This window comes from Pteronotus mesoamericanus, unplaced genomic scaffold (genome assembly GCF_021234165.1).
Source record: "Pteronotus mesoamericanus isolate MK-2021 breed Mesoamerican mustached bat unplaced genomic scaffold, CSHL_Meso_final contig_502, whole genome shotgun sequence".
In the NCBI taxonomy this organism is placed as follows: domain Eukaryota; kingdom Metazoa; phylum Chordata; class Mammalia; order Chiroptera; family Mormoopidae; genus Pteronotus; species Pteronotus mesoamericanus.
The window spans coordinates 1,145,134-1,171,306 of record NW_026555187.1 but is presented as its reverse complement, the minus strand read 5'-3'; the positions used below and the strand labels follow the sequence as shown (position 1 = coordinate 1,171,306).

Sequence of the window (26,173 nt, the reverse complement as noted above, 5' to 3'; positions counted from 1 at the left end):
GTGCATATACAAGGACTTACACATTTTTTGTGCATATATAAGGATTTTTAAAAAACCTAAATGGGAGAAGATTATAATGCTGTTTTGTGTCTTTTTAAAGTCAACAATAACTCTCGCAGATATTCCGTATGAGTACATACGGTATATGCTTACCTCTTTTCCCTGATGACGCTATTCCACTGTATGAATGTACTGTCATGTGATTACCCAGCCCCCCTACGGATGGAGATTTCGGCTGTTTGCTAATTCTCACAGGGCTGCTGTGAACTACTCTGCCTGCCTGTCCTTTGCACAGGCGTCTCTGGGCATTTCCAGGGTGCGTTTCTAGGAGAGGTATCACAGGTTGAAAGAATGTGACCATTTTTAATTTTGAGAGGTTTCACTAACTTTTGAGTCAGACTTATTATTGTTTTTAAGCGAAGCGACAGCCCCCAGGGAAGGGGGGCTGCGAGGCTTCCGAGGGTGGACCAAGAATGAAGGTGCTCTATGAAATGGGACGGGGGAGCGGCCAAGGTCTTCGTGCGATGGTGCAGAAAACCGCGGCAAACCCCGGGGAGGGGGCTTAGCAAAGGGAGGGCGAGAGGTAGTCCCTGCGGCCCCTCATATCTTCTAAATTCAGCACACGAAGCATCATTTCAAGGTGGCTCTGTCAAGCTTTTCATACCTCACTTTTGGTCCTAATCAAGTAGAATGTAAACCCTTCCAGGTAAAATAATTAATATTTTACTTAAATTTTAAAAAACTTTTTTATCTTAGAGAGAGGGGAAGGGAGGGAGAAAGAGAGGGAAAGGAACATGGATGTAAGAAAGAAACATCAATTGGCCGCCTTCCGTATGCACCCCGACTGGGGACCAGACCTTCAACTCAGCCACGGGGTCTGCCTGGGAATTGAACCGGTGATCTTTTTGGTTTGTGGGATGACACCCAACCAACTGGGCCACCCCAGCCAGGGCAAAAGACTTGACATTTTATATCCTAATTGAATCGAGTGTTAACTGACAAGTGAACTGACTTAACACTTTATGTCCTAATTGAGTAGAACGTTAACCTTTGAGGTAACAGAATTAAGTTATGTCCATGAAAATTTAATCACTTATTTTCTTAAAAAATTTTTTCACAGAGCAGAGAAGAGGAAAAGGACCTTCTTTCTGGAAACATGGATTTGGCACTATCTGAACGTTGGGTACAGCAAGCCTCCTTTCCTCCGCCGTCTTTGCGGGCTGACTCTGAGGCACTCGTCTTGAGTCCAGTTGTCCCCAGTGGATTTGCCTGCAGCTCTGACGCCCACACCGGAGTAAGATGCTGGGCACCTTTTTCTAACACATAAAATCCAAAGCCATGAAGTCAACCCTGAACCCCCTTCAGCTCGGGATATCCACCCACGAAATATAAAATGCGGGGGTTTTGCGCCTCTTACGACTCCCTTTTGGGGTAACTCATCCGCTCTGCTTGCATAACGAGCTCATTAAAACGATTACCAGTCCCTGGAACATGAAGTCGACCCCATCCTCCTCCCCCTCACTCCTCAGGGGACTCGCACTGCTGACCGAAACCCAGGCTGCTTTTCTCAGCACATTTTCCTCCTTGTAGTTCTCCTCGAAGCCACGGTGCCCTGCCAAATTCCTGCCAGGTGCAGTTGGGGGTTGTTTTTTGGTGCTCAGTGTGAGAACACCAATGGAAGGAAGTGGGGGCCTACCCTGAGGAACCAGTGAGGCATGAAAGCTCAGGCCCCGGGCCCTCAGGTGGGCCCACGTCTGAGCCAGGTCCCCCTGCCGGGCACGAGGCGCCACAAGGCACATGGCGTGCGCCCCACACAGAGCCGAGCCCCGCACCGGGGCTCCCTCGGCTGTTTCCACAGATGTGTGCCCCCATTGCGGGAAGGCGTAACTCCTGGTCAGAATAGAGCCAGATGGTTGCATTTTGCTCCGGGGCTCTAGTTCAAGCTGGGCTGTGTGGCCATGACCATTCAAATATATCTGCTTTCTGGGCGACAGGTACTATTTTCGGTGCCAGGAATGGTGTCTTGAACGAGGTAGGCAGGGCTCCCTCACTTACAGAGTGTACGATTTACACCCTGAGAGGCTTCCTACTTTAGTGGCATTGGTGTTCTTGTGGCAGGCTGGACGAGGGGCTCAAGAGGCAGGAGAGGGAGCCTTCGGAGAAGCTGGAGTGGCTCCTAGGCGATGGAGCCCCCGCTGCAGCCCCCGAGGTGGCCGCACAGGAAAGGGAAGGGTGCACAGAGGGAAGGACCAGCACGGGCAGGAGCGGGGCGTGGGAGAGGCTGGAGGGTTCCACAAGGCTGCAGTGCGCTGGGAGGGGCCGGGACGAGGGGTCGGGGGCGTGAAGGCGCTTGGGCTGTGGTGGGGGGTGTGGAGAGCCCGAGGGCTGCGACCAGGGACTAGAGACTTGAGATTCGGGGTGTTGCCTGTGGCCATAGGGAGCCCTGAAAGTTCTGCCGCGTGGGAAGAGGCTGAGTTTGAGTCGTGGCGGGGACGGCAGCGTGTGGCCCTTACCGGGAGGACGGTAGATGCCGCAGCTACTGCGGGAACTGACGCACCATGTGGTCCCTGCGTGCTGGAGCCTGGGGTGTCAGGCTGCCCAGGGAGGCCCGCCTGGCTCAGGCTCCCGGAGGCGGACGGAGGCCGGCGGGCAGGTGAGCAGCCGCAGCCCGGCCCCCTGCCCGGCCACGGGTGATTCCCGCTTCAATCCTTGGACAGCTTTTCAGGTTGCAGGTTTTGTTTTCCAACGAGCACTTTTGCACCAAATGCTAAGACAGATCTCAAAGGGATATCCTGGAAATCCAAAGGAGGTAACAGAGTTTGTCCCCAGAGCCATTGGGCGATCAATGTGCCAGTGGCAGGGGCAGGGGGAATCTGGTGTGTTTCGTGAGCAGTGCTGTCTGGCATGTAGGCCGTGTCAAAAAGGCTGAATAGAAACAAGAGGAGTTCACTTGAATTACATATTTTATGTATATCCACAATATTGTTGATTCATGTAGCCAGCTGAAAAATTATTGAAAGGCACTTTACATTCTTTATGTTCTTTCTTCCTTTTTTGTTGGGGGTACTCTATCAGTTTCCTGGGCCTGCCATGATAAATGATCCTGAAGTAAGGGACTTAAAACAATAGAAACTTATTCTCTCCCAGTTGTGGTGGCCAGAAGTCTGAAATCAAGGTGTCGGCAAGGCTGAGCACCCTCCAGAGGGTCCTTTGTTGTCTCTCCCAGCTTCTGGGGGCTCTGGCGTCCTTGGCTTGTGGCAGCATCACTCTGGTCTCTGCCTCTGTCTCCCTTGTCCTCCTGCTGGTGTGTCTGTCTTGTCTTCATGTGGCCTTTTCCCTCTGTATAAGAACTTCCCTTCTGTAAGGACAGCTGTCTTTTGATTAGGGACCGTCCTACTCCAGCGTGACCTTCTTTTAACTAGTTACATCTGCGAAGAGCCATTCCCAAATAAGGCCACATTCCCAGGTGCCAGGGGTCAGGACGTGGACATGCCTGCCTGGGATTCACAAGCATGCCCTAAGGAACTGGGCCCCTCGATTCAGCATCTTTCTCCCCTACACTGGGCAGGGCATGCGCTGCTAAAGTTCGTACCCCTGGACCCGTATTTTGGGGGGCCTGTGTCCACAGTCATCCTGGGAGCCATTCATGTTTCTGATTACAGCGAGTCAGGGCACGGGGAGGGCCTCTTGCTGTCACACGCTCCGTGGTGCCTTCAGTGCTTATTTCCAGGCTTCAGGGGCACCTCCCTGAGCCCCTAGGCCACGTGGCCACGTCATCTGTTCCCACCCAGCTGCTAGGCGTGGCCCTGGAGAAGGGTCCACAGTTGTCCATCTTTCTGCAGCGACCTGTCTGGTGAGGAGACATTCAGTGTCCAGGTCCCTGACTCCATCACCAGCTGGGTGGGCGAGGCTGTGGGTCTGTCCTCTGCACAGGGCCCGGGCATCGCCAAGCCCTCCCTGCTGAAGACCTTCAAGCCCTTCTTTGTGGACTTCATGCTGCCCCACCACGTGGTCCGCGGGGAGCAGGTCAAGGTCCCGCTGAGCATCTACAACTACTTGGGCACCTGCCCTGAGGTCCTGAAGCCACACCCCACACGGCCTTTTTCGCTGTAGGGGCGGCACCCGCGGTGTCAGCAGCTGGGGGGCTGGGGTCACCCTGGGGAGCCACAGGGGGCGTAGCGTCTTGGCTGTCAGGGAGGCTGGGGTGAGAAGGGACCATGGGGTGAGCGTCTGTGATACTGGGGAGGTGTGGGAGATGGGGTCGCCCTGGGGCGGCCGTGGGGACAGCGTCTTTGGTTTGGGGGAGCAGACCAGGGAACGATGGGGCACGGCATCTGAGTTATTGAAGAGGCAGAGGCATGGGATCAGCTTCTAATTCCCCAGCCTCTAAGCCTGGGCGTGGCTGGCGCGGGGGGGTGGGGGTGTGCATGGCAAGGTGGGGGTGGCAGATGTGATGGAGCCTACATCCCTGACTCCTGGCCTACAGGTGTCGCATGTAATGGCATGGCGCAGGGGACGGTGCAGCTTCTCTGTAAAGGGCCAGAGGGCAAATGTTTCAGTCCGAGGCAACCAGGTAGCCTCTGTCACAGCTACTGGTCTCACTTCAGCTGCCGGAGAGGGGGAGCCAGCCAATGACACGCACCCGAATGGGCAAGGCTGTGTGCCCGCAAATCTTTATTTCTGGATGTTGAAATTTGGATTTCATATCATTTCCATGTGTTGCAGAATGTTATTCTTCTACCACCTTTCGGGGCTGTGACGTGGGGGCCGCAGCTCCCTGTTGGAGGAAATGGAAAAGGCTTCTATACCAGTTTCTTGTAGCGGCCAGAACCAAGGGGCACAAACTGGGGGACCTAAAACAACAGAAGCGTGTCCTCTCACAGCTCCGGAGGCCAGAGTGCAAGGTCAAGGTGGGGGCAGAGTTGGCTCCTTCTGGAGGCTCCGAGGGAGTGTCCCATGGTTTCCCCGCTTTGGGAGCTGCCGTAACCCTTGGTGCTCCTTCTGCTTGCAGCTGCGACGCCCCCATCTCTGCCTCTTGTCTGTCCCCACCTTCCCTCTGTGAATGTCTGTGTCCGTATTTTCTCCTATAAGAAAGGAAGGCAGTCATGTTGGATTAGGGTCCACGCTAAGACCTCATTGTAACTTGATAACCCTATTTCCAAATAAGGCCGTATTTGCAGCGAGTGGGGCTCAGGACTTCAACATATCTTTTTGGGGTACACAGTGCAACCCATAACAGCTGCTCTGGAGGAGGCTGACCTTGGAGGCTGGGGCGGTTTCAGAACCTGGTGACATAGAGGGAGGCAGGCGACGTGGAGGGACCCACGAGGATCAAGATCAAGAGGGGGCACAATGAGGAAGGGGCATTTTAGGGGCTGTGCTTTGGTGCAGCTCGGGGAGACCAGGGACACCTGTGCTCCCTGATCTTTGTCAGCTTTGAAACCCATGTCCGCTGGTGGGTGAGAGGAAGGGAGCGGGGAGGGGCTCCCCGTGGTCAGGGGCGGCTGTCAGGGGCAGGGATTATGGCCCGGGGCTGGGGCAGAGAGGTCAGTGGGCCCGGGCCAGGGGCCCAGCTGGGAGCAGGCCTGCCGCTCTCTGCAGGGTGGCCCAGAGCCCCGGCCGCAGGTGTCAGCCTCACCCTGGCCAGCTGGGCGTGGGGGATATGCTTGTCCTTCTCCTGGCCCTGCCCACATGCACAGGGACCCCCAGGGCCTCTGGCTCCTTTCACGCTGAGGACAGAAGACATGAGTGGCAGCCCCAAACGAGAGTCATTGTGGACGCCAAGAGATTTTTATCCCCAAAAAACAGATCTCTGGCTTTTTCTGAAAAATGGGGACATTTGGCGAGGGAGTGGTTGGAATTTGTCACCTGAAGGTCTCCACACACTGTCCTCAGAAGGCTCTTGAGGCTTTGGCTTGGCTAAGTCACCGGCTCGTGCTGCCTCCGCTTTGCCGCCTGTAAACTGGGCGCGAGGGCTCAGCGGTGCACTCACCCCGCAGGCTCAGTGCTACACTCAGCGCCTGGCCCTCAGCTCTGAGCAGGGCGCCTGCAATCCTTGGGTGCTTCCTGTGTGTTGGGTGGACAAACAGATGTGGAGCCAAGAGCCTGTTCTAGAGTGGGGGTTATAAACACACGTGCACAGAGACACATGTGTGCCCACGCACGCACACTCTGCGCTCTGGTGTGATGCCGTAGACCTAGTGGTCGGAGGACGGTCAGAGGACATGCTCTGTGGGGCCTGCAGAGGGCAGTTCGTCTTCCGGTGCTGCAGGGTGGATGTGGAGAGGTTGCCCTTGAACTGGCCTTGGTCCTGAGGGGAGACTGGGCCTGTGGGGTGTGGGGAGCTGAGGCGGGGGGGTTCCCAGCAGAACAATGGTAAGTATTGTTCTGACGGGGGCTGGTAAGGAGGGCACGGCTTTGGAGCGGCCGGCTGGGCTGATGGTGGCTGGGGGTGGAGGGCTGTGCTGGGAGGACGCACGGACTTCCAGCACCAAGAGCGCACGCCACCTTCTGCCGCTGTACGTGAAGATCTCCGTTCCCAAGGGCATCTGGTTTGTCGAGCACCCCGGCAAACATCATCTGACCAAGGAGATGTGTGTGGCTTCTGGGGAGACTGAGCCCGGCTGGGTGGTCCTGTCCTTCAGCGACCTGGGCCTCAGCAACATCACTGGTGAGGGTCCTATTCTTCTTTGGGCGACCCCAGCAGGCCACCAGGGGGCCCGGGCGCTGACTGCAGGCACGGGCGAGGGGTGGGAGGACAGCAGGTGAGGCGAGGGCCATCTTGGGGGACAGGGTGGCAGCTGGGGAAGCGGGCCAGAGGAAATGGTCAGGAGATAGGAGGAGATGGCCGGCCTGAGGGTGGGGCCTGAGGCCTTACCTGCTAAAGCCAGGCTACGGCGCCAAACCAATGTAACGTACATGTGTGTGCACATGCATACACACACGCACCCACAAGTGCACATATACACATGCACAGATATGTGTGCATACTCACATGCACAACACACAACTTTCACACATGCACATCTGGTACAAGGGGAGCAGGACCACTCCCCATGCCAAGAGCAGCATTGAGCCCTCAAATCCCTGCAGCCAGAGCCCTCACTTATGGAGAAGCAAGCTGCTGCCAGGAAGGGAGGCCCGTCAGACACACACAGGAGACTTACGCTGACAGGAGGGTCCCCGTTGGGAGGGACCACATCGGGCGCAGTGTGACCGTCGAGGTAAGCCATGTCGCACCTGGACCACCGGTCAGGGTTCGGTTCCCTAGATTCCCTACAGAATTTCCTGGTTTCTCTCGGTGGGGTCCTCGCCTGAGTGTGTGGACCCTGCCCAAGCCGGGGCCAGGGCAGCCCCCACAGGTCCCCTGGGGCTTGGGGCAGGCGAGGGCGCTTCATGTTCCTTCACGTCGCATCATGGCTTGATAGCTCATTTCTTTATGTCCTAACATAGGGATATGCCAGTTTGTTTGTCCCTGTTGGCGTTTTTAAAGTGGAAAAGTGAAGAGAGCTATGTTGCAGTTCTCAGCACCGCGGCAGCTGCCTTCCATCTTGGCCCCACGTCCCAGCCGCTCACAGGCCTTAAGATTTCCCTCTGGCTGCTGCGTGCAGAACAAGCGGTGGGGCAGGGCGGGCCTGGCAGATCGGAGCCAGGGGGTGGCCTGAAGCCCAGAACGGATGACAGTGACAGAGGTAGGGTGGTGGAGGGTCCAATGGGGGTCCAGAGGCACCCGCCCAGATTGGGGGTATCTAGGGGCTTCCTCTGAGGAGAGACCCCGGGCGCTCAGCACTCAGAGATAAGCGGGCCACATTCTATCACAACAGCCTTGCAGGTCGTGCTCCCAACAGCCCTGCAAGGGCAGATGGACTCACCTGTCAAACAGATGGGGAAGTGGAGGCTTGGGGTCACTTGGGGAGCATGCCACAGTCCCTGATGGCACGCAGGGGAGGTGACCCTGTTCTGCAACCCCCAATCCCCACGGTCCGGTCTCAGGCTCACAGCCTTTGTCCTGAAGTCCTTTGCCCAGGCAGGAGCTTTATCTTCATCGACCCGCGGGAGCTGGCAGCTGCCAAGAGCTGGATCGTTCGGCGGCAGCAGGCAGACGGCTCCTTCCCAGCCATAGGCAGGATTCTGAACAAGAACATCCAGGTGAGCAGCCACCCAGGTCTCCTTTCGGTGTCTTGGCTCTGTTCTGGTGCTGCCTGGTGCCCGTGCGGTGGGGGCCGTCCCCTCTGGCTCGGGGTGAAACCCGAGAATCCTCTCGCAGGGTGGAATCCATGGCACAGTCCTGCTGACGGCCTACGTGGTGCCTGCACTTCTGGAAACGGACGCGGCCTTGGAGGTGTGCAGGGGGCCTGGGAGGTCAGGCTGGAGGAAGGAACAAGCGAGCGATCGCCCCTGCAGGCCTGCGTGGGCCTGGGGCCTGCACCGCCCGCTGCGCCGTCCCTGGCACAGACGCCAGGAGGTACAGGGCACGCCTGGACCCCACGCCTGTGCAGCAGTTCCCATGCTTCGTCCTGGTCGAACGGTGGGAAGCTTTGGGAGAGGTAGCTCTGCAATGTCCACGACATCAGAGCAGAGTCATCTTAGCTTTTGCTCCCCCACAGGGACACCACTGCTCGTTTGCTAAGTGTGTTAATGCTTCTAATCACTCATTTCTCCATGTAACCATTGTTACTGGGCAGTTTCCCCGGACCTAGCCCATCACTGGACGATGGACTGGGTCTCTGCCCTCCAGCAGCACACACTTCAACAGCATTGAGTGTGCTCAGGATTGGTGGACTTCCCAGAGGGAGCAACAATTGATTTGAGGCCTGGAGGATGAGAAGAGCCTGGGCAGCGAGGCTGAGAAGCCAGCTGGGGGATGAGTTGGTGAATTGGGGGTGGGGTGGGGGCGGCGTGGACTCTGCCTCTTTTCCCAGAGCCTCCCTGGATTGATCTGCTGTGCTCAGACTTCATTTGGAAAAAGTTGGTGCCAAGTGCCAACATGAAAGAAGGGGGATGGGGTTTTGAAAACCGGAGCTGTAGGCAATGGAAACACTGGAAGGATACGCTGTGAGGGGCTGCGAGCCAGCCAGTGCCCTCCCCCCGCAGGGCGCACACGCTGGGGAAACCTGCAGGTGGGCGTGGTGGGTGGCGGGTCGGGGCAGAGTGGCCTCCCAGGCCTCCACTTTCCACCCACCCCAGGAGGAAAGGGACGCCATTGCCCGAGCGCAGCCCTTCCTGGAGTCTAGTGTTGCCCTGGCCTCGGATCCCTACATCAGCGCCCTGACTGCCTCCGCGCTGGCCCTGCCCCACGGACCCCGCGGCCCTGCGGAAGCTACGCAGCCTGTCCATCACGCAGGGTAGATGTCACCTGCCTGCCCCCCCAGAGGCCACAGGGTGGGGCCTAGGAAGTAGTTCATGAACACATGTGTAGAGTAAGAAAGCGTCTTTTGGTCACTTTCTGTTGTTTATTACATTCTCATTCATCCTCGCATCTCCTAGTGGCTTCATTTGATGACGTGGTTTAAGCCTAAGCATCACTGTCTTCCCCGTGAAATGGGGAACACTGACGCCCCGCAGCCCGGGAGGACACTGCTTAGGGACCCCCCGCACAGGGTCCCCCAGGCTTCCATAAACCACCCCGGCAGGGTGCCGGGGGTCGGGGCAGGGCAGCTGCTGGTCCTCACCCTGGCCCCGCCACTGGGTGAGCTTCAGGAAGCCTTTCTGTCTTCAGGGCGTCCATCTCCCCAGCTACAAAATGACTACCCATTGTGCCCAGGGAGCCCCACTCACCGAGCTGTGACTTCTCTGAGTGCCCCCAAACTGAGCCCCTGCCCCCACCTCCCTGCCCTGACCCCCATTTCCTGCCATAGTCCTGGCCACTGCGCTGGGACTGAGCTTCCATTCCAGCTTTTCTGCTTAAGTCATCGCCTGAGAAGTTGTTTTCACTACTTAGGGGAAAAAAAGTTAGAAAGGAAAACTCTGAAGCCAACCAACGGGATGATGGTGCCTATTTGGGTCTAAATGCTCAGGATGGGGATGGAGGGGCCGGCGCCCTCTGAGCTGAGGGCCTTTTACAGCCCCCATGAGCCTTTGCATGTGGGAGAGACTTCATGGGCGCTGAGTGGGAACACTTGGGGACACGTCAGGGGCTTAGCCAGGCGGGAGGCCATTGAGGAGCGTTGTCTGCCAGGGGTGCAGGAGGGGCTGGGCCGTCCCCCCGTTGCAGGCCTGAGGCAGCCCCTCAGGCCCTTCCTGCCCCACCCGTCTCCACCTGGACCCTCCTCCCCTGGGGCCTAGCCTTGGGGTCCCTTTTTGAAACCACGTGCCCTGGCTCATGCCATGGGATGCCAGGCTGAACACTGCGCGTGTGGCCCCTCACCGGCCTGGCCTTGCAGATGGGGTCACCCACTGGAGCCTGACGGGGTCCCCAGACGGGAACAAGGACACCTTCCCGAGCTCCCGTGGCAGGGTCTCACCGGCATGTGCTGCAGGCCCGCCCCACTGCCTGCCTTGGGCGCTGGGTTTTGGGTCCTGGCGTTCAAAGGGCTGCAGCCGCCTCTTCCGTTGCAGTGATCTCGGCAGAGATGGAACGGGCGGCCTACGCCCTGCTGACTACACCCTCCTGGGTGACGTGGCCACGGCCCTGCCCGTGGTGAAGTGGCTGTCCCAGCAGCGGAACGCTCTCGGGGGCTTCTCCTCCACTCAGGCGAGCTGGGCAGGGCCAGCGGGGGGTGCTTGAGTCCAGGCAGGGCCACCGCCGTGCAGGCTTAGGGCTCAGAACTGGCCAGGAAGCCGGTGGTGCTCCAAGTCCCAGGAAGATTCCTTGCCTGCAGCCTCTGGGGACATGGAGTCCAAGCGGAGGCCCGAGGGACAAATGTACTTGGCTCTGGGACCAGGGACCCAGCCCCTGTCTCCACGGAGATGCCGGCCCGCTGTCTGGGGCCCCGGCTCCATGGGCACCTGCACCAGATCTGCTCTCTGTCCCCTGTGTGTGTGTCTCTGGCCTCCACAGAGGGTCCATGGTGCCCCTTGCTGAAGCCAGACCCCCTGGGACTGGAGACTGCTGGCCAACCTGGTCCTCTTCCACCCCCAGGACACCTGCGTGGCTCTGCAGGCCTTGGCAGAGTATGCCATCTTGTCCTCTGCTGGCAAGTCACCCTGATGGTCTCACTGGCCTCCACCAACCTGGACGACCAGGGGACCTTCGTGCTGCACGGGGCCACCCAGAAGGCTCTGCAGATGGCAGGGGTGAGTGTTCCCACAGCGGGGGCGGGGGGCCGCCGCCCGCCCACCCACGTGTGTCTGATCACAGCGTCTTCTCGCCCCAGATCCCCAGCCTCCCCACGGGGCTGTTCATGAGTGCCAAGAGTGAAGGCTGCTGCCTGATGCAGGTGAGGTGGCAGGGGGAGCGGGCGCCCACAGGGGCAATTGGAACCCTGGAACCCGGGACCCGGGAGGGGCAGGAGGGGGAGGAGCTCAGCACACAGGGTGGGTATGTGTGCTTGAGGGACCCCAGGACAGGCCGTCAGCACCCCATAGGCAGCCCACCCTGCCCACAGCAGAGTCTGGTGAAGGTGACCCATGTGCCCCCTTGGGTGTGGGGTCCCTCCAGGGAGATCCGTTTGACTGGCTTTAGCCTGGCCCTGCCTGTAGTCCCTCTGCCACCAGGTCCTGAGCTGAGCTCTGAGCTGGGGCAGGACCGCCCCACAGGCTCTGGCAGCAAGTGGTTGGGGACCCAGTGAGCATCCCAGTGGTCTCCAGGGCAAGTCTGCCTGGCGACCTTTGCAGCCTCAGCCTTCCCATCTCTAAAATGGGAGCTCAGACAGCACGGCGGGTAGGAGAGTCCTGGGGTGGACCGACCTGGGCTTGAGACATGTAGAAATGGGGTGACGTTCTAGCTCAACAGCATTGGCCATTTCAAGCCCAAATGGAATATGGCCGATGTCACTGTCAGCACCATTCTGGCTGTCCCCCACCTGCCCCACCTCACCTCATCCCCACCCCCAGAGCACCTAAGATTTACTCCTCCCACGCCCCCCAGATTGACGTCACCTACCATGTGCCAGACCCGGTGGCCAAGCCATCCTTCCAGCTGCTCGTGAGTCTCCAGGAGCCGGAGGGTGAGCGGCCCCAGCGCCCTGCCCCAGCACCCTCAGCCGATGACGATGACCCAGCAGCCGACCAGCATCACCAGGAGTACCAGGCGACCCTGGAGGTGTGCACCAGGTGAGGCCACCTGCCCTGTGTTTGGGTACGGTTTTGTCAGCCCCAGCCTATCGATGGCGGGGGCATTGGCTACAAACACCCAGGACCCTCCCCCGGGCCCCAGTCCCTTGCTGCTGGCCACAGAGACACCTCCTCCGACGGGCGCCAGTGCCACGGTGTCTGTAGGATGCACAGGAGCCGCAGCGATCAGGAACGACACACAAGGGTCCTGAGGGGTACACGGCACGCCCGGGGCCACCCAGCAAGACTGTGGGTAGAGAGGAATCATGGACCCGGGGCTCTGGCTTTGTTGAAGTCCAAGGGTGGGGTGTCTAGGGTTTTGCAGGCTTACTCTTTATTGGTGACTTTAAAATACAAGGAATTAGGATGCAGGAAGGGAGAACGGAGGTCACTCAAGCAGTCCGTTTTCTAGGTCACCAGAGCTTTCTGGAAGGGGGCCTTCAGGGGTGGGGGCAGCATGGCTCCTCATCTAGTCGTTTATCTAGTAACTGTCACACAGATGGCGGAAGTTTATTCTAGAGCACTGGCTTTGAAAGAGATGCCTCCACAATCAAAAAGCTTAATGTGAGCCACTTAGGCTACAGGTGGTTTTTGAAATGAGCGAAGGAAACAGATGCCTCTGAATGGACGCAGCAGACCCAGCAGCGGGCCGCGGGGGTGCACATCTGTCTGTGGCCCCCGCATGACGCACCAGCTCCAGCCTCTAGGCTTCCCGAGAGTGACCCCAGGGCTGGGCCACAGCAGGTGCTCAGGGGGGCGTATGCTGCTGCCCATAAGGGTGCTTGTTGCCTTAACAATAGCTTCGGGGCCCAAAGGTGAGTGGTTGCCATGGCAACCAACAAACTCTTTCCAAGCACCTGCCCTGCCCTTGACCCTCAGCCCCGCAGTGTCTGGAAGAGCCCACTGTGTGCGCCCCGGAGGGCTCACGCAGGCCTCCCCCCGCAGGAAGCCTGCCCACCCACCCCCGGAGCTGGGGCCGCCCCGCCCCCCTGGGCCCACAGCCTGCGGGCTCCTCTCTGAATGTCAGTCTCCCCACTGTCACCAGCGCCCTGCCCAGCGGGGGCCTGACACGCAGCAAGCCCCAGAGGCCAGTCGCTGCACCCCATGACAAAGGAGAGTCTGAGGTCCGCCACTGGTGACTGCATTTCCCTAGTCACCTGGCCTCCCACGCTGGGGGTGGAGTGTGGGGTTCAGGACAAAACACGGCCCAGGGTCCACGGACCCGGGTCAGGCCTGGAGCCCTCGGCAGGGCTCTGCTTCTGGCCTCAGCGTCTCAGCTGTGAAATGGGCTGGCCGACGATGACCCGGAGGGCCGTGTGAGCGCAGACAGCCTGCCAGCCAGGCCCAGGGCAGGACACCAGCCACGTGGGCGGGAGGGGGCGGGGGACTGGGCAGCCCAAGTGTGAGGCCTGCCCCTCCTCCTGCTGGAAGGGGGCTGCGCCAGGGTCCTGCAACAGGGCTGTCCTGGAGGTGCCCTTGCTGTCAGGCTTCCGGGCGGACGCGGGGAGCCTGGAGCAGGCGAGGCAGCGCTGGCGGACAGGGGCCAGGCGGCTCTCCGGCGGCAGTCCTGCCCAGCCTGCAAATTCCCAGCACTTCGTCAAATGGGGTGGTGGTTTTGTTTCCTTCCTTCTGGGCCAAGTGGGTGCTTTGCAGCTGGCTGCCTACCGAGGGGCTGGCGGGGAGGGGTGGGGGCTCTCCCATCAGGTGCGCCCCCCGCCGGGCCGTCTGGTGGTTAGCTGTGCAGTGGAGGGCTTCACAGACTTGCTCCAAGAGAGACTGGCTTCTTGTCCCTTTTTGTAGGGGAAGGGGGTACCCAAAATGGGGGGCTCTGCCCACAGGGGTCCACAGTGTGGGGAGGAGGTGATTGGGGGACTGGGAAGGGTACTAGGGGAACCAGGAGCCCAGCACAGAGGCTCTGGTTTTGTGTCAAAAACTGGAAAGAGGCCCCAGGCTGGGGGGTGATGGCTGAACAGTGCAGGCCAGGCAAGGGCCGGTGACAAGGCTCATCTTGGCCCTTGGGGGCCACCAGGAGGCAGGACCTGCGGCTGGGGCAGGACTGGAGGAGGCTGTGGGAGGGGGGAGGCGGTGGCCGCTGGGGATGGGGACAGGCTTAGGTGCCCTCTTCCGGGCCAGGGGGCCCGCAGGGCCTGGGGAGCACTGATTGTCATCTGCTGGACCTGGCCCATGGGGACTCGATGACAGTGGGTAAACCCCCCCGCCCAGCCTCTGGGGCCTTGGCTCCCCCAAGCCTACCTCCCACTGGCCACTGTGGGCCGCGAAGACATGGGGGAGGAAGCAAGCATCGCTGAGGGACCGGGAACCCGACCTCTGGCTTCCTCACCAGCAGCTCCTTGACTGGTGCGTGGCCCTGAAGAGGTACGCGGTAGCTGGACGCAGAGCGCTCTCCTACTTTGATGAGGTACTGCTGGCCGGGGCGGTGGGCAGAGGCCTCCCAGCACCCACACTGGCGGGGGCACAGCGGCTGTGGCCCGCGCGCTTCGGCCAACCATCCCATACCGCGCAAAAGAAACCGGGAGAGTAAATTCAGGCTTAGCTGGTGTGGCTGATGGCAGCGAGCCCCGGCCGGCTGGGGAAAGAGGGCAGGGGCGTGGAATATAGTATTTGGGCATAAAAGGGAGTGAAGCACCAACACACTGAACCTCAAAAATGAGCCAAGAGCCCTGGCCCGGTGGCTCAGTTGGTTCGAGTGTCATCCCACACGCCAAGGTTTCGGGTTCAGTCCCCAGTCAGGGCACATACAAGGAGCACACAATGGAGGCATAAATAAGTGGAACAACAAATTCTTATTTCTCTCCCTTCCTCTCTCTCTAAAATCAATCGATCAATTTTTAAAAATTAAAAAAAGTGCTGAAGGAGGTGTGACCCAAAGTGATAGGTGGTGTGTGACCCCATCTGTATCCGGGGACAGGGGAAGAGGAGGCTAGGGAGTGACTGCTAACGGGGACAGGGGCGGTAGGGTGATGAAACGTTCTGGGACTACATAGGGGTAGTGGTTACGCAACAGCGCAAAATGCCACGCCCAGCGAAGGAGGCCCCCTGCTGTAGGTCTGGGGAGTTGAGAGGCCAGGTGAGACTTATTTCCAGGTGGGGGGAAAGGACCCGCAGAACTGAAATGGGACCAGGTTTCTGTGTCACCCGCTCTGGGGTACCCTGAAATCAGCCAGTCTGGGTCCACGCTTTGGGCTCTGCAGAGCATGGAGGATCAGATCTCACTCCCTGGGCCTCGTCGACCCGGCCGCGCCTGAGCCCCTCGCCCCGCCCCTCAGATCCCCCGCCCACGCCTGACTTGCGTGCAGCTCTGGGCGCTCCGAGAGCACGAGCACGTGGTGGGCAGGACCTCCGCGCTGCCTATCACTATGTACGACGACTACGAGCCCGGTAGGCCCCTGCCGCGGTCCCCCACCTCAGCTCGGCCCCTCGCCCTGTCACCCCATCACATTGTCACCAGTCGCCCTCGCCCCGCAGCCTTTGAGGCCACCCGCTTCTACAATGTCAGCGCGCGCAGCCCGCTTGCCCGGGAGCTGGGCGCAGGGCCCGCGTGCAACGAGGTGGAGCGCTCCGCAGCTCAGGGCCCGGGTGAGTGCGCGAGGCCGTTGCCCCACTCCCCGCGGGCGTCGGGAGGGCGGTGGGCTGGGAGCTGAGATCAGATCGGAGACGGGGGCTGGCCTGGCAGAGGAGGGATCGGCGTGGTGAGGACCCAGTCCTCTGGGGCACGCGTTTTGTGCGGAGGGGCGAGCCGAGCGCGGCCGGCCAGGTGGGAGGCCGAGCTTCGGACGGGCTCTCGAGAGCCCTTGCCTGCCCCCCCTCCCTCCACCCCCACAACACACACAATCCTGAGGGGGTGGGGACAGCGGGCCCTCCTCCTGAGCGCCGAGAGTGGCCTCAGTGAAGGTCTGGGCGCGGGCGGGGGAGGGGGAGGGCGCCGGGAGTCCTGGGCCTTTTATCCACCCAACTTCTTGAAATGAGTTTAGATTGCTTTTAAACTTTAGAAAATTTTTAATTTATTTTGGTAAGTACTGTGCAAATACTTGAAAGAAACTACACTAGGCCTAGGCTCAGAGCCTCCCTGTAACAGTGGCACAGCGGTCCCCCCTCTTGGGGCGGGGGTCCTGGGAGCTGTACGATCCAGGTCCGATGGGTGGGAGACGCAGGCGCGGTGGGGAGGCGGCTCCCTGGCCTCTGACGACTTAGTTCCGTTCCCTAGGCTGGTCTCCGGGAGAGAGGGGCCCCTCGCCTGACCCCGAGGAGGGGGCGACAATCGCGCGCTGCGGCTGCGCCCGAGCCTGCGGCGCCCGCAGGGACGTGGTGTGCGGCTCCGACGGCGTCCTCTACGCCGGTGCTTGCTGCCTGCAGGAGGCCGCCTGCCGCAGGGGCCTGAGGTTGGAGTCTGCGCCCCTGCGCCGCTGCCCCCTTGGTGAGGACCCGCCCGTGCCTGGCCCCGGGGACCCTACCTTGCTCTGGAGCGCCTCACGCCATCTTCTCCATCACCTCCTCCGCGTCCCCTCCCCATCGCCTCCTCCACTCTTCACCGCCCTCTTATTCTCTGCCCTCCGCTGCCCTCGCCTCCCCTTCCCTTCGGGTCGCTGCCCGCCGAGCAGCCCCGCTTCCACGTGCCTTGGCCGGGGCCTCTTCCCCAACGCCTGGTCCCTGCCTGCCTGTGTCCCCCTGCCCCGCGCGGCTCGCCTCCCACTTCTGTTTCCTTCTCTCCGTTTCACCCCTCCCAACGCTCGGTTCCTCGCTTCCCGCCCCTCCCCCACCGCATGGGTCCCTGCTCCTCGCCCCCGCGCCGAGCCGCACCCTCTCTCTTTCCCCCTCCCCACAGCTTTGCGTGTTTTTTGTGGCACCTACCTCTTCTCTCCCCCTGTCTCCATCTCTCTCTTCCTGTCATCCCAGCTCCGGTTCTTAGCCTCTGGGTCTCTTTGCATCTTCTTCTCAATCTTGCTGTCTCCTCCCACCCCCACCTGCCCCCCAGCTCTGTGCCTCTCACCTCCTGCCTGGTTTCTGGGCCTCACATCTCCTCCTCTCCTGTGGGCCACCAGGTCCTCCCCCGCCAGCACCCTTGACCTATGAAGTCTCCCTTCTTCCAGAGCATCCGAGGCCAGCCTCTGCTTATAACTACAACTATGACCCAGTCCCCCTGGACCCTGGGCACCTGGCAGTCAGCCAAGAGGCCATGGACTTGGAGGGGGAGGCAGAAGGCAGGTGAGAGCTGCCCCCCCCCCCCCGCCCCCGCCGGCCCCCTCCACTAGCCCTGGACCCAGGCAGGGAGTGGGAATCCAGACAGTGGAGGGGTCAGCCTTTCTGGGGGTGGGTTTCCAGGACAAGGTGGGGGATCTTGTCTCCCCTACCCGTGTCCATCCAACACGTCAGAGAACAGCCTCTGGGCAGGGTGAGCCCCCTGAGGATGAGACCCCAGGACAGGCCTGTTCCTGAGGCGTGCTGGGCTCGGGACCACTGTCAAGAAAGTATTCATGACACATGGAAGGCTGGTTCTATTCGAGGTGGGGAATCAAGATAGGTAGAGGGAGTCTTGCAGTGGGGAGAGAGATTGTAACCAGAGCAGCTTCCCAACTCCGAATACAAGGAGGAGTGGGGATTCATAGCCAAGGAGCAGGGTGGGGTGGTCAGGGAGTGGAAAATGACTCAGAGGAAACATCGGGGGAGGGGGAGCTGGCTAAACCACCCTAGCAGGGTTCCTGCTGAAGGCAGGCTGGGAGAGCAGTCATCCGGGAGGTGGGATGGGGGGGGCGGGGAACCTGGTTAGATACGAGGGGGACCTGGGGATCGGATGTGGAGGTGGGTGGGGATCCTGGCTAAACTGAATTAGGATTCTTGCCACAATTGGACAGGAGCAAGATGAACACAGCCGTCCAAGGCTGGGGACCTAGTTGAAAAAGAGCCCAGAGGAGCCTGAGTGGTGTGTGGCCAGGGAGAGAATCTTTGTCGCCCCCGTGGAAGTTGTCAGACCACACAAGAGCCCTGTGGGGTGAGCCTTCTCAGCAGACTTCCCGGAGGAGGCCAGACTTTTTTTTAACCCTCCCCTGAGGATATTTTAGAGAGATTGGAAGGAAGAGGGAAACATTGACATCAATGTGAGAGAGAAACATGGGCCAGTTGCCTGCCGTACATCCTGACGCGGGATCACACCCGCAACCTAGGTGTGTGCCCTGACCTGACACCGAACCCACAGCCCTTTGGTGTATGGGAAGACTCCAACCAACTGAGCCACCCGGCCCAGGGCAAGGAGGCCAATCTTTTGGGTGTAAGTTACAGCAAACTCAACTCAAGAGGTTATAGCAGCAGGCTGATTTATCAGCTCAGTCACGTGCCCAGCCCTTGGGGCTGGCTGCACCACCTGGCCTCTGGCTCTGTCCTCTGACTCCCCGAAGAGGGTCTTAGCCACCCCATCCCAGTGGCAAAAGGCCAGGTGCAACGCCCACTCAGCAAACCCAGCAATAATCGGCACCTACCAAAGCCCCAGGACTTCATGGGTGCGTCATCTTGTATCAGGCAGTTGGGGGTAGCCCACATGCATCTTGTTGGGATAGTTCTGTTTTGTCCCACCTGTTCCTCCCTTCGTGCTCTCTTTTGGATTAATTGAATTTTTTTTTTTTTTTTAAGAATTCCACTTTAATTTAGCTAGTGTCCTTTTACCCTTGTTTGTTTGTTTTAATGGTAGCTCTGGGGACTACAATCTTCATCCTTAAGCTTTTCAGTCTACTTGGGGTGAATATTGTACCACTTCATCAAAAAGGCGTCACCTTTGAAGTCGTGTGTCTCCGTGTTTTTCCTCAGCCATCCTTCCTGCTGTAGCTGTCATGTGAACAGCTGTAAACTCTCCCAAGCGTTGCTATCCCCTTCGGTGCCTTCTGAGGGGGTCTGCTTTTGTTTTTGTTTATGAGGTGGGGAGTTGTTCAACTTTTAAATCTGATGTTGTCATAGGTTCACACACAGTTGTAAGAAATAACACAAGCCCTGGCTGGTGTGGCTCTGAATTGACTGCCTGCCAAGGGGTCACGGGTTCGATTCCCGGTGAGGGCACATGCCTGGGTTGTGGGCTAGGTCTCCGGTTGGGGGTGTGCAAGGGGCAACTGATGGATGTTTCTCTCCTCTTTCCCTCCCTCCCTCTCCCTTGCTTCCTCTCTCTAAAAATAAATAAATAAATTTTAAAAAAAGAAATAACACAAAGATCTCAGCTCCCTCCACCCCCAACATCTTGCGGAACTAGAATACAATGTGACACCAGGAAAGGACATCTACACGATCCGCCCGTCTTATTCCCATGCCGCCACTTCCACGTGTGCTTGTTTGCCTTGAAGTCTGCAAGTTTTCCTCATGTGTAGATTTGGGTAACCATGACCCGAGTCAAGACAGATGAGCTCCTCACCTCAAGGGTCCCTGTCGCTGCCATTTCATAGCCACCCTCATCCCTGTCCCCCCACCTGCCCTCCTCGACAGAAGTGTGACACACGCAACCTTCTGACCTTGGCTTTCTCACTCAGCAGAGATACATCTTGCAGTTTTGGGTAACAGTGATTCCTCCCTTTTCACAGCTGAGTTGAGGTCCGCAGAGAGTTCTTCGATTTGGCTAATGGCCCCACACAGGCTGCGCAGCTCTTCACAGAAGTGACAGCTCTCTGGGTGAGGCTGTGCTGTCTCGATGGGCCGGGGCGGCCGGGCGGGGCCACATGGAGGCAGGGTCAGGCGTGAGTGCCCAGGGCCCCTCACGATGTGACAGGCCACAGTGCCTTTCTCCTCCTCTCCCCATCAGTCAGAGTGGCTTCTCTTCCTGATGCTCCAACCGGGACCCGGCCTGGCTGCTCCTGTTCCTGTCCGCTCAGCCAGAAAGAGGCCAAAGCTCCCTTGACTGCCTGGTGGGCTGGTGGGCCCCACCCCGGGTGACCCCACCTCTAAATGAATCCCATAAACCAAACTGCAGAGACTTGACCTGCCTCGACAGGTGACTGGCCGCCTGGTGGCCCCGCCCCCATCTCCACAGGCGGGAAGGCCTTTGTGGGGGTGGCTGGAAGCCCTTCGCCCCCAACTCCCCAGCTGCAGCTGGAGCTCTAGGTACCCCAGCCTCCTTCCCGGGGCTGGGAGTCCGCTTTCTGCAGACCAGAGCAGCTTCCTCAGCCGGACATCCTGCTCCAGGGAGAAGGGCTGTTTCTAAGAAGACATGACTGGACAAATCAAGGACATAGCATCCGTGCCCTCATCAGCAACTTTGAAATGAAACAGGCCACCTTTCCTCAAAATGCAAAGCCCCGGCCTCCCTTTGGGGACCTGGGACACGGAGCGCCTCCAGACCCTGAGTTATACCAGCGCTGTTGCAGTGCCCACAGCCTCTGCCCAGTCTCGCCCCAGAGGTGCCCGAGGGTTTAGTCTTGGGCAGATGTGCCTGGACCTTACAGCTGTCAAGGCCTCACCCCTGACCCTTGGTCCCCAGGCACCCCACCTGGAGGACCACCCCCTCCGCAGCCCCGGGTTGGGTGCGCAGCTCCGCAACCCACCGAAGCCACCTCTCAGACCCACCTTCCTCCCAGGGCCCTCCAGCTGTGGTCTGATGGATGCCTCGTTGTAATCCTCGAATCCGCCTGTCTCCCCGCCTCCCACTCCCACGTGGTATTTATTTCAGACCAACACTCGGAGCAGCGCAGAGAGCCGTCCAGGGCCTGAGGTGGCTGCTCCGGCCATAGGGTCTCGGCTGTGCAGCATCGGCCTTCCCGCCCCCCATGCCTGACCCCTGCAGCCTCCGAGGGACAGACCGCTGGCTCCAGCCCCGTTTTCCGATCACTGGAAGCCACTGGTATAATAAAAGCTTGTTTCCACCGTCACCGGCAGGCTTTGGCCTTCGGCAGGGCCGGCCCCGAAAGCTAGAGTCCCAGGTGCCATCTGGTGCTCAGGCCTCTGTTCCTTCAACAGCCCAACCTTCCAGAGCAGGTTGGGGAGGAGGATGTTGCACATCCGCACCCCGAGATGATCAGGGTCCTGTGCATTGGTAAGAAGCTGCACCAATGCAGAGAGGTCTCTGTACCCCCACTCAGACGCCCCCATCTGGTGACATCTTAGGACACCATCACACCAGGCCACTGCTGTGGGGACATGTCCCTGACGTTGCACTCCCCGGGTGCGTGCATGCGCCCCGGGGCTGCCCAGCTCCTTTTTTCCTCAGACCAGGGACATAGGCCCAATGGGGAGTTCAGGGACGGACCTCCACCCCGGCCCTCTGTCTTGGGAGGTTTGCCGACCCCCATGGTTGATGCCTCAGTGGCTCTTGACAATGGGTGCTGCTCCCTGTCTTGGAGAGGGCGATGGCAGCTTCCTCACCCCACGTGGTGTCCCCTCCCGCCCAGTTCAGAGCAGGCAGTAAACAGCAGGGGTCGGGGTAGAGGCAGAAACCCCCTCCCCCAGGCGCACAGCGGGCCTCCTTTCATTCCCCTCCCACCCAGTGCAGGTGGTGGGAGTTTACATCAAATGAGAAGAGAAATCAGAAGTCAGGTTAAAGGGAACAGGGGACAGCCAGGGGACAGCAGGAGACGGAGCCCTGTGGCTCCCAATGATGGGTTGCGTGAGGCTTCGGGGAGCAGACTGGGTGTGTCCACAGTGATTGCCCAGGAGACTCCCCGGACCCTGGAGCTGGAAGCTGGCTTGCTGACAACCAGGCCCCCACTGCCTGGGCCCCTAGGGGGCGGGAGGGCCTGCGCCTTCTGGGTGCGATTCTCAGGCGGGTCCAGCGCAGCCCGTGAGGGAGCTGGGCTGGCCTGACAGCCTGCATATAACCCCTGTCTTGGTTTTCTGGGGCTGCTGTAACCAAGTACCACAAGCCAAGCAACTTAAAACCACAGCAGTTTATTGTCTCAGTTCTGGGTACTTCGGCAGGGCCTGAGGGAGGGTCCCTCCCAGGCTGCTCTCCTGGCTTCCGGTGGCTGCCAGCAACCTTTGGTGTCTTAGCTGTGGCCATGACCTCTGACTCCACGGACACACAGCCTTCTGCTCTGTGTCCTTGTATCTTCGTATAAGGACGTGAGTCATGTAAGGCTTAGGGCCGACTACCTCAGTGTGACCTCATCTTAACCAATTCCCCTTGCAAAGACGCTATTTCCAAACAAGCTCAGGAGAGGCTCCTAGTGGACATGAATTTGGGGGGAGACGCTATTCAACTGTAACCCGCCGTCATTGCCTTGCCTCCAAGGGACCGTCATACAAGGGAGGAGGAGTAGGTGCCCGTGCCCCGGCTGCCCCCCTCCCTGGAAGTCGTGGCAGAACCCGGCACCCAGCGGAGCAGCCCCTCCCGCACCTTGTCCCTGAATTCGGTGGACACGTAGTAGTAGACAAAGGGGTCCACGCAGCTGTTGAGGGTGCTGAGCGCCAGGCTGGGCACGTAGGCTGCGTACAGGTGCCCCCAGGCCTCCGGGCCCGGGTCCGAGTAGTGCAGCAGCAGCAGCACGTTGCTGGGTGCGAAGAAGACCAGGGCCGAGGCCAGCACCAGCGCAGTCAGCCTCAGCGCGTGGCTGTAGCGGCGGCCCCCGGCGGCCAGCGCACACAGTGTGGCCCCGTAGCAGAGCAGCATGGCCAGCAGGGGCAGCAGGCAGCCGAGCACGGCCAGGCAGATGAAGGCAGGTCGCCAGTAGGAGAGCTGGGTGCCCAAGGGCAGCACGTCGTGGCAGAGCACGTGGTCGGAGTGGGACAGCTTGAAGGTCTGCCGCTGCAGCCCCAGGGGCAGTGCCAGGGTGGCCGCCACCAGCCAGGCCACGGCGCAAAGCCCCGTCGCCAGGCGCGGGCCTCGCAGGGCGCGGGCGCGCAGTGGGTGAACCACGGCCAGGTAGCGGTCTATGCTGATGGCAGCCAGCAGTAGCACGGAGCAGTACATGTGGCCATAGAGTGCGGCTGTGTCCAGGCGGCAGGCGGCCTCGCCCAAGGGCCAGCGCTGGCCCAGGAGGTGGTAGGCGATGCGGGGCGGCAAGGCCAGGGCCAGCAGCAGGTCGGCAGCCGCCAGGTTCATGAGCAGCACCGTGGACGGCAGGCGAGGCACTTGCGTGGCCAGCACCCACAACGCCAGGCCATTGGCGGGCAGCCCCACCGCCAGGGCCAGCCCGTAGAGAGTGGGCACCAGTCTTGTGGGCACCCAGCCCAACAGCAGTGCCCGAGAGCTGTCCCAAAGCTCCAGAGTGTCACTGTTGTTGGCACAAGGCCAGCCGGGGAAGCTGCGCGGGAGGGACGGGCACGGGGTCGCCACCTGGGGCTTGGTCCAAGGTCCCGGCGTGCCATCTGAGGGAGGGGAGGGGGGTAGAGGTGCTGAGAACCCAGGCGTCATCCCCCCCTTTCGACCAATCCCTCCTGCTGGATGGTGTCCCCCGGGGGCTGCGGTCCAGGCCCCAGCTCTCAGGAGCTCCCAGGATGGTGGGACAGAGCTAGCCATGACACGGGAACCCCCAGCCCCGTGGGCTTGGGGCCGAGCTGGAAGGCCCCTAGTCCCCTCCTGCCCTTCCATGACGCCTCCCCCTGGGTCCCGAGGCAGTGCCCGGAGTCACTCACCATCCCCTCCCTGTGCGCTCTCGTCCTCATCGTAGACACTGGGGGTCTTGGCGCCACTCTCAGGGCTGAACCCCAGAGTGTTCAAACCCCAGAGGGGCCACAGCAGCAGGAGCACCCACATGCTACCAGGGCTGGGTGCCAGCTGCTCTGGGCTCTCCAGACTTCGGCCAGCTGGCCTTGGGTTTCCTGTCTGCTGGACCCCCACCCCCAGCTTCCTGAGCGCAGGCGAAGGAGCAGACAGGGCCCAGGGAGATAAGCCGGCCTCTGCTCCCAGCCAGCCCGTGAGAGGCCCACGGACGACCTAAGGTGGCCTGGTAGCTGGGGCCACTTTGTCGGACAGAGGTGCCTCCCGGGACCCAGGTACTGGGCCAGTAAGGTGGGGGAGGAAGTCCCGGCGGCAGCCCCTGTCCAGCCCGGGAAGCCTCTGTGGGCCAAGTGATCACTTCCTGCTGGCCAGTCCTGGCTCTCATAGCAGCCCGGCCCTCCAGGTCACGTCGCCCATCAGGCGCTTGTGGCCCTTCCTGAAGCTGCTGCCCGCCCCCCAACTTCTTATTTCTCTCTGGTGGGCAACACCAGAGTCCTGCCTGCCAGGTCATAGGTCAGAGTAGGTGAAGGCCTCCCACCCTCACACACACACCCAGGCCCCTAGGATCTCTGTGGGGCTGCCCCACCTTCCGGAGGCCTCAGCCGTGCCCCAGCATGGCTCCTGGGCAGGCGCAATGCGAGGTGCAGAGGGGAAGGGGCCCTGGGGGTCGGGTCGGCTACCCTGGCTGAGGAGGGGTGGGCCTTAGCCGCAGCCTCTGACACTGGCCTCCTGCGCTGAGGTTAGTTGGGCGCCGCCTCTTCTGGGAGGGGTCCTCAGTTCTTGAAGCTCCTTCTGCTCCTGCCCTGGCCCCACCTCAGCCTGGGGCCCCCGAAATGGCTGGCAGAGACGGTCACAACCACAACTGAGCCTTCAACGGAGGCAGCCGGGCCAGCCCAGGCCAAGAGACCCCCGTACCGTTTCCCAGGAGGCCTTCCTTCCTCCGGCCCCTCCAAGTTCCTCCATTCTGATGGGGGCCCACTGTGCAGACTTGGAAACTGAGGCTCAGAGGGGAAGGTACTCCTCTGTCCTGCACACAGTCCCCCCATTCCCCTGCGGAGCTTAGAGAAGCCTCCAACAAGTCTTGCCCTGGGGAGCTGTGAACGGCGCGGGGGCAGGGGGGATTCTCAGCTCTGTGTGGTCAGTGCTGGGACATGGTAGCAGGGCCATGTGTCTGGGAGCAGGAGGACCCCGAGGGGGCAGTGGGGGTCAAGGAAGGAGAAGTGAAGTAGGGGTGGGAGAAGGGGTTAGATATGGTGGGTCTCGGCACAGCAAACCCTAATCTAGTCACCCTCAGGGACAGAGGGATCAGCAGGAAGTGACTGAGCAATGTGGACAGTGTGGCGAGAGGCTGAGCCTCCTAGGTCCCAGTCCTTAGCCGCGGGGTGAAGGGGACGGAGGCCTGGAGCAGCCCCGCTGGGTGGGGGTCTCAGCCAGGAGCCTTCCCCGTTCTGAGCAGCCCCCACCAGGGACTAGCTCAGCCCATGCCCATGTCTCTGGGCAGCACGTGACCGATGACGCCCTCAGCACAGGAACACTGGGACGCGGACGCTCCGCTACCCTCTAGGAAGCCTGTGCAGGGGAAGCTGGGGGCTGGTGACACTGGGCCAGGGCAGATCAGAGGGCCCAGGAGGGCAGTTCGACTCAGGAGTTGTGAGTTGAGGCCTCCCCGGCTGCAGTCCCGGGGCCGGGTCCGCATCTGCAGCGGTCCCACGCCAAACCCCCCACCCCGCCCCCGCCCCGTGCGCACGGAGCTGCTGTCTCCAAGGCCAGCAGGAGGCCGCCTTTCAGTTGCCGTCCAGGAACCTCACTACTGTCACAGGGCATCTGAGGGCACGGACTAATGGGCAGTGTCTGCGTGGGCAGGAATCCTGGGGCCTATCAGAGCTCTGCCCACAATGGGACCCTCTCATCTGCTCTCAGGGGACCCGGCGCCCGTCCTGGGAGCCACAGTGTCCACTATTTTAACGCTGAGGCCTCCCGTCCAGCGCTTCAGACCGAAGGCGGCCAGTGTGTGGGCAGCAGCGCCCCGAGCAGCCCGGATGCCGGCTCCAGGGCGGGAGGAACCCGACGGTAGGAGCCTTTCTCCAGGTTCCCTGACTGGCAGGCACTGCCAGGGGCAACATGTGTTATGGGGGATGAACATGGGGGGAGGGGTCCCTGGGAGGGTGGGACAACTCCTGGGAGAGGACTGGCCAGGTGGCAGGGTGGTGCCAACTGAGCACAGGAACCTGACAGGAAAGGCCTAGTGATGGGCACTGGGCAGGGCTGAGGGGAGGGGGCGGTACAGGGGGCAGCGGGAGGGTGCAGCCAGTTCCTCTG

At 60.7% G+C, this 26,173-nt stretch overlaps 2 protein-coding genes across 2 annotated transcripts in view; one reads left to right on the top strand and one right to left on the bottom strand.

Moving 5' to 3' along the window:
* Positions 1-20,027, top strand: part of CPAMD8 (C3 and PZP like alpha-2-macroglobulin domain containing 8) — a 31,708-nt gene extending 11,681 nt beyond the window's left edge. Inside the window, 24 exon segments of the mRNA XM_054578809.1 lie at positions 1,121-1,183; positions 3,843-4,075; positions 6,518-6,670; positions 7,093-7,223; positions 7,611-7,618; positions 7,993-8,024; positions 8,027-8,148; positions 8,267-8,341; positions 9,187-9,290; positions 9,292-9,344; positions 10,383-10,469; positions 10,558-10,596; positions 10,599-10,693; positions 11,081-11,135; positions 11,138-11,235; positions 11,316-11,378; positions 12,029-12,215; positions 13,646-13,731; positions 14,558-14,632; positions 15,501-15,612; positions 15,700-15,810; positions 16,439-16,648; positions 17,322-17,436; positions 20,006-20,027. Coding sequence (XP_054434784.1) covers positions 1,121-1,183; positions 3,843-4,075; positions 6,518-6,670; positions 7,093-7,223; positions 7,611-7,618; positions 7,993-8,024; positions 8,027-8,148; positions 8,267-8,341; positions 9,187-9,290; positions 9,292-9,344; positions 10,383-10,469; positions 10,558-10,596; positions 10,599-10,693; positions 11,081-11,135; positions 11,138-11,235; positions 11,316-11,378; positions 12,029-12,215; positions 13,646-13,731; positions 14,558-14,632; positions 15,501-15,612; positions 15,700-15,810; positions 16,439-16,648; positions 17,322-17,436; positions 20,006-20,027 — 2,329 coding nt within the window.
* Positions 20,028-22,432: 2,405 nt separating this feature from the next.
* Positions 22,433-24,111, bottom strand: F2RL3 (F2R like thrombin or trypsin receptor 3). The gene is made up of 2 exons (XM_054578682.1): positions 23,770-24,111; positions 22,433-23,502 (listed from the first exon to the last, which is right to left on the bottom strand). The coding sequence occupies exons 1-2, from the start codon at positions 23,888-23,890 to the stop codon at positions 22,433-22,435; spliced, it is 1,191 nt and encodes a 396-aa protein (XP_054434657.1). The 5' UTR covers positions 23,891-24,111.
* Positions 24,112-26,173: the final 2,062 nt, after the last annotated feature.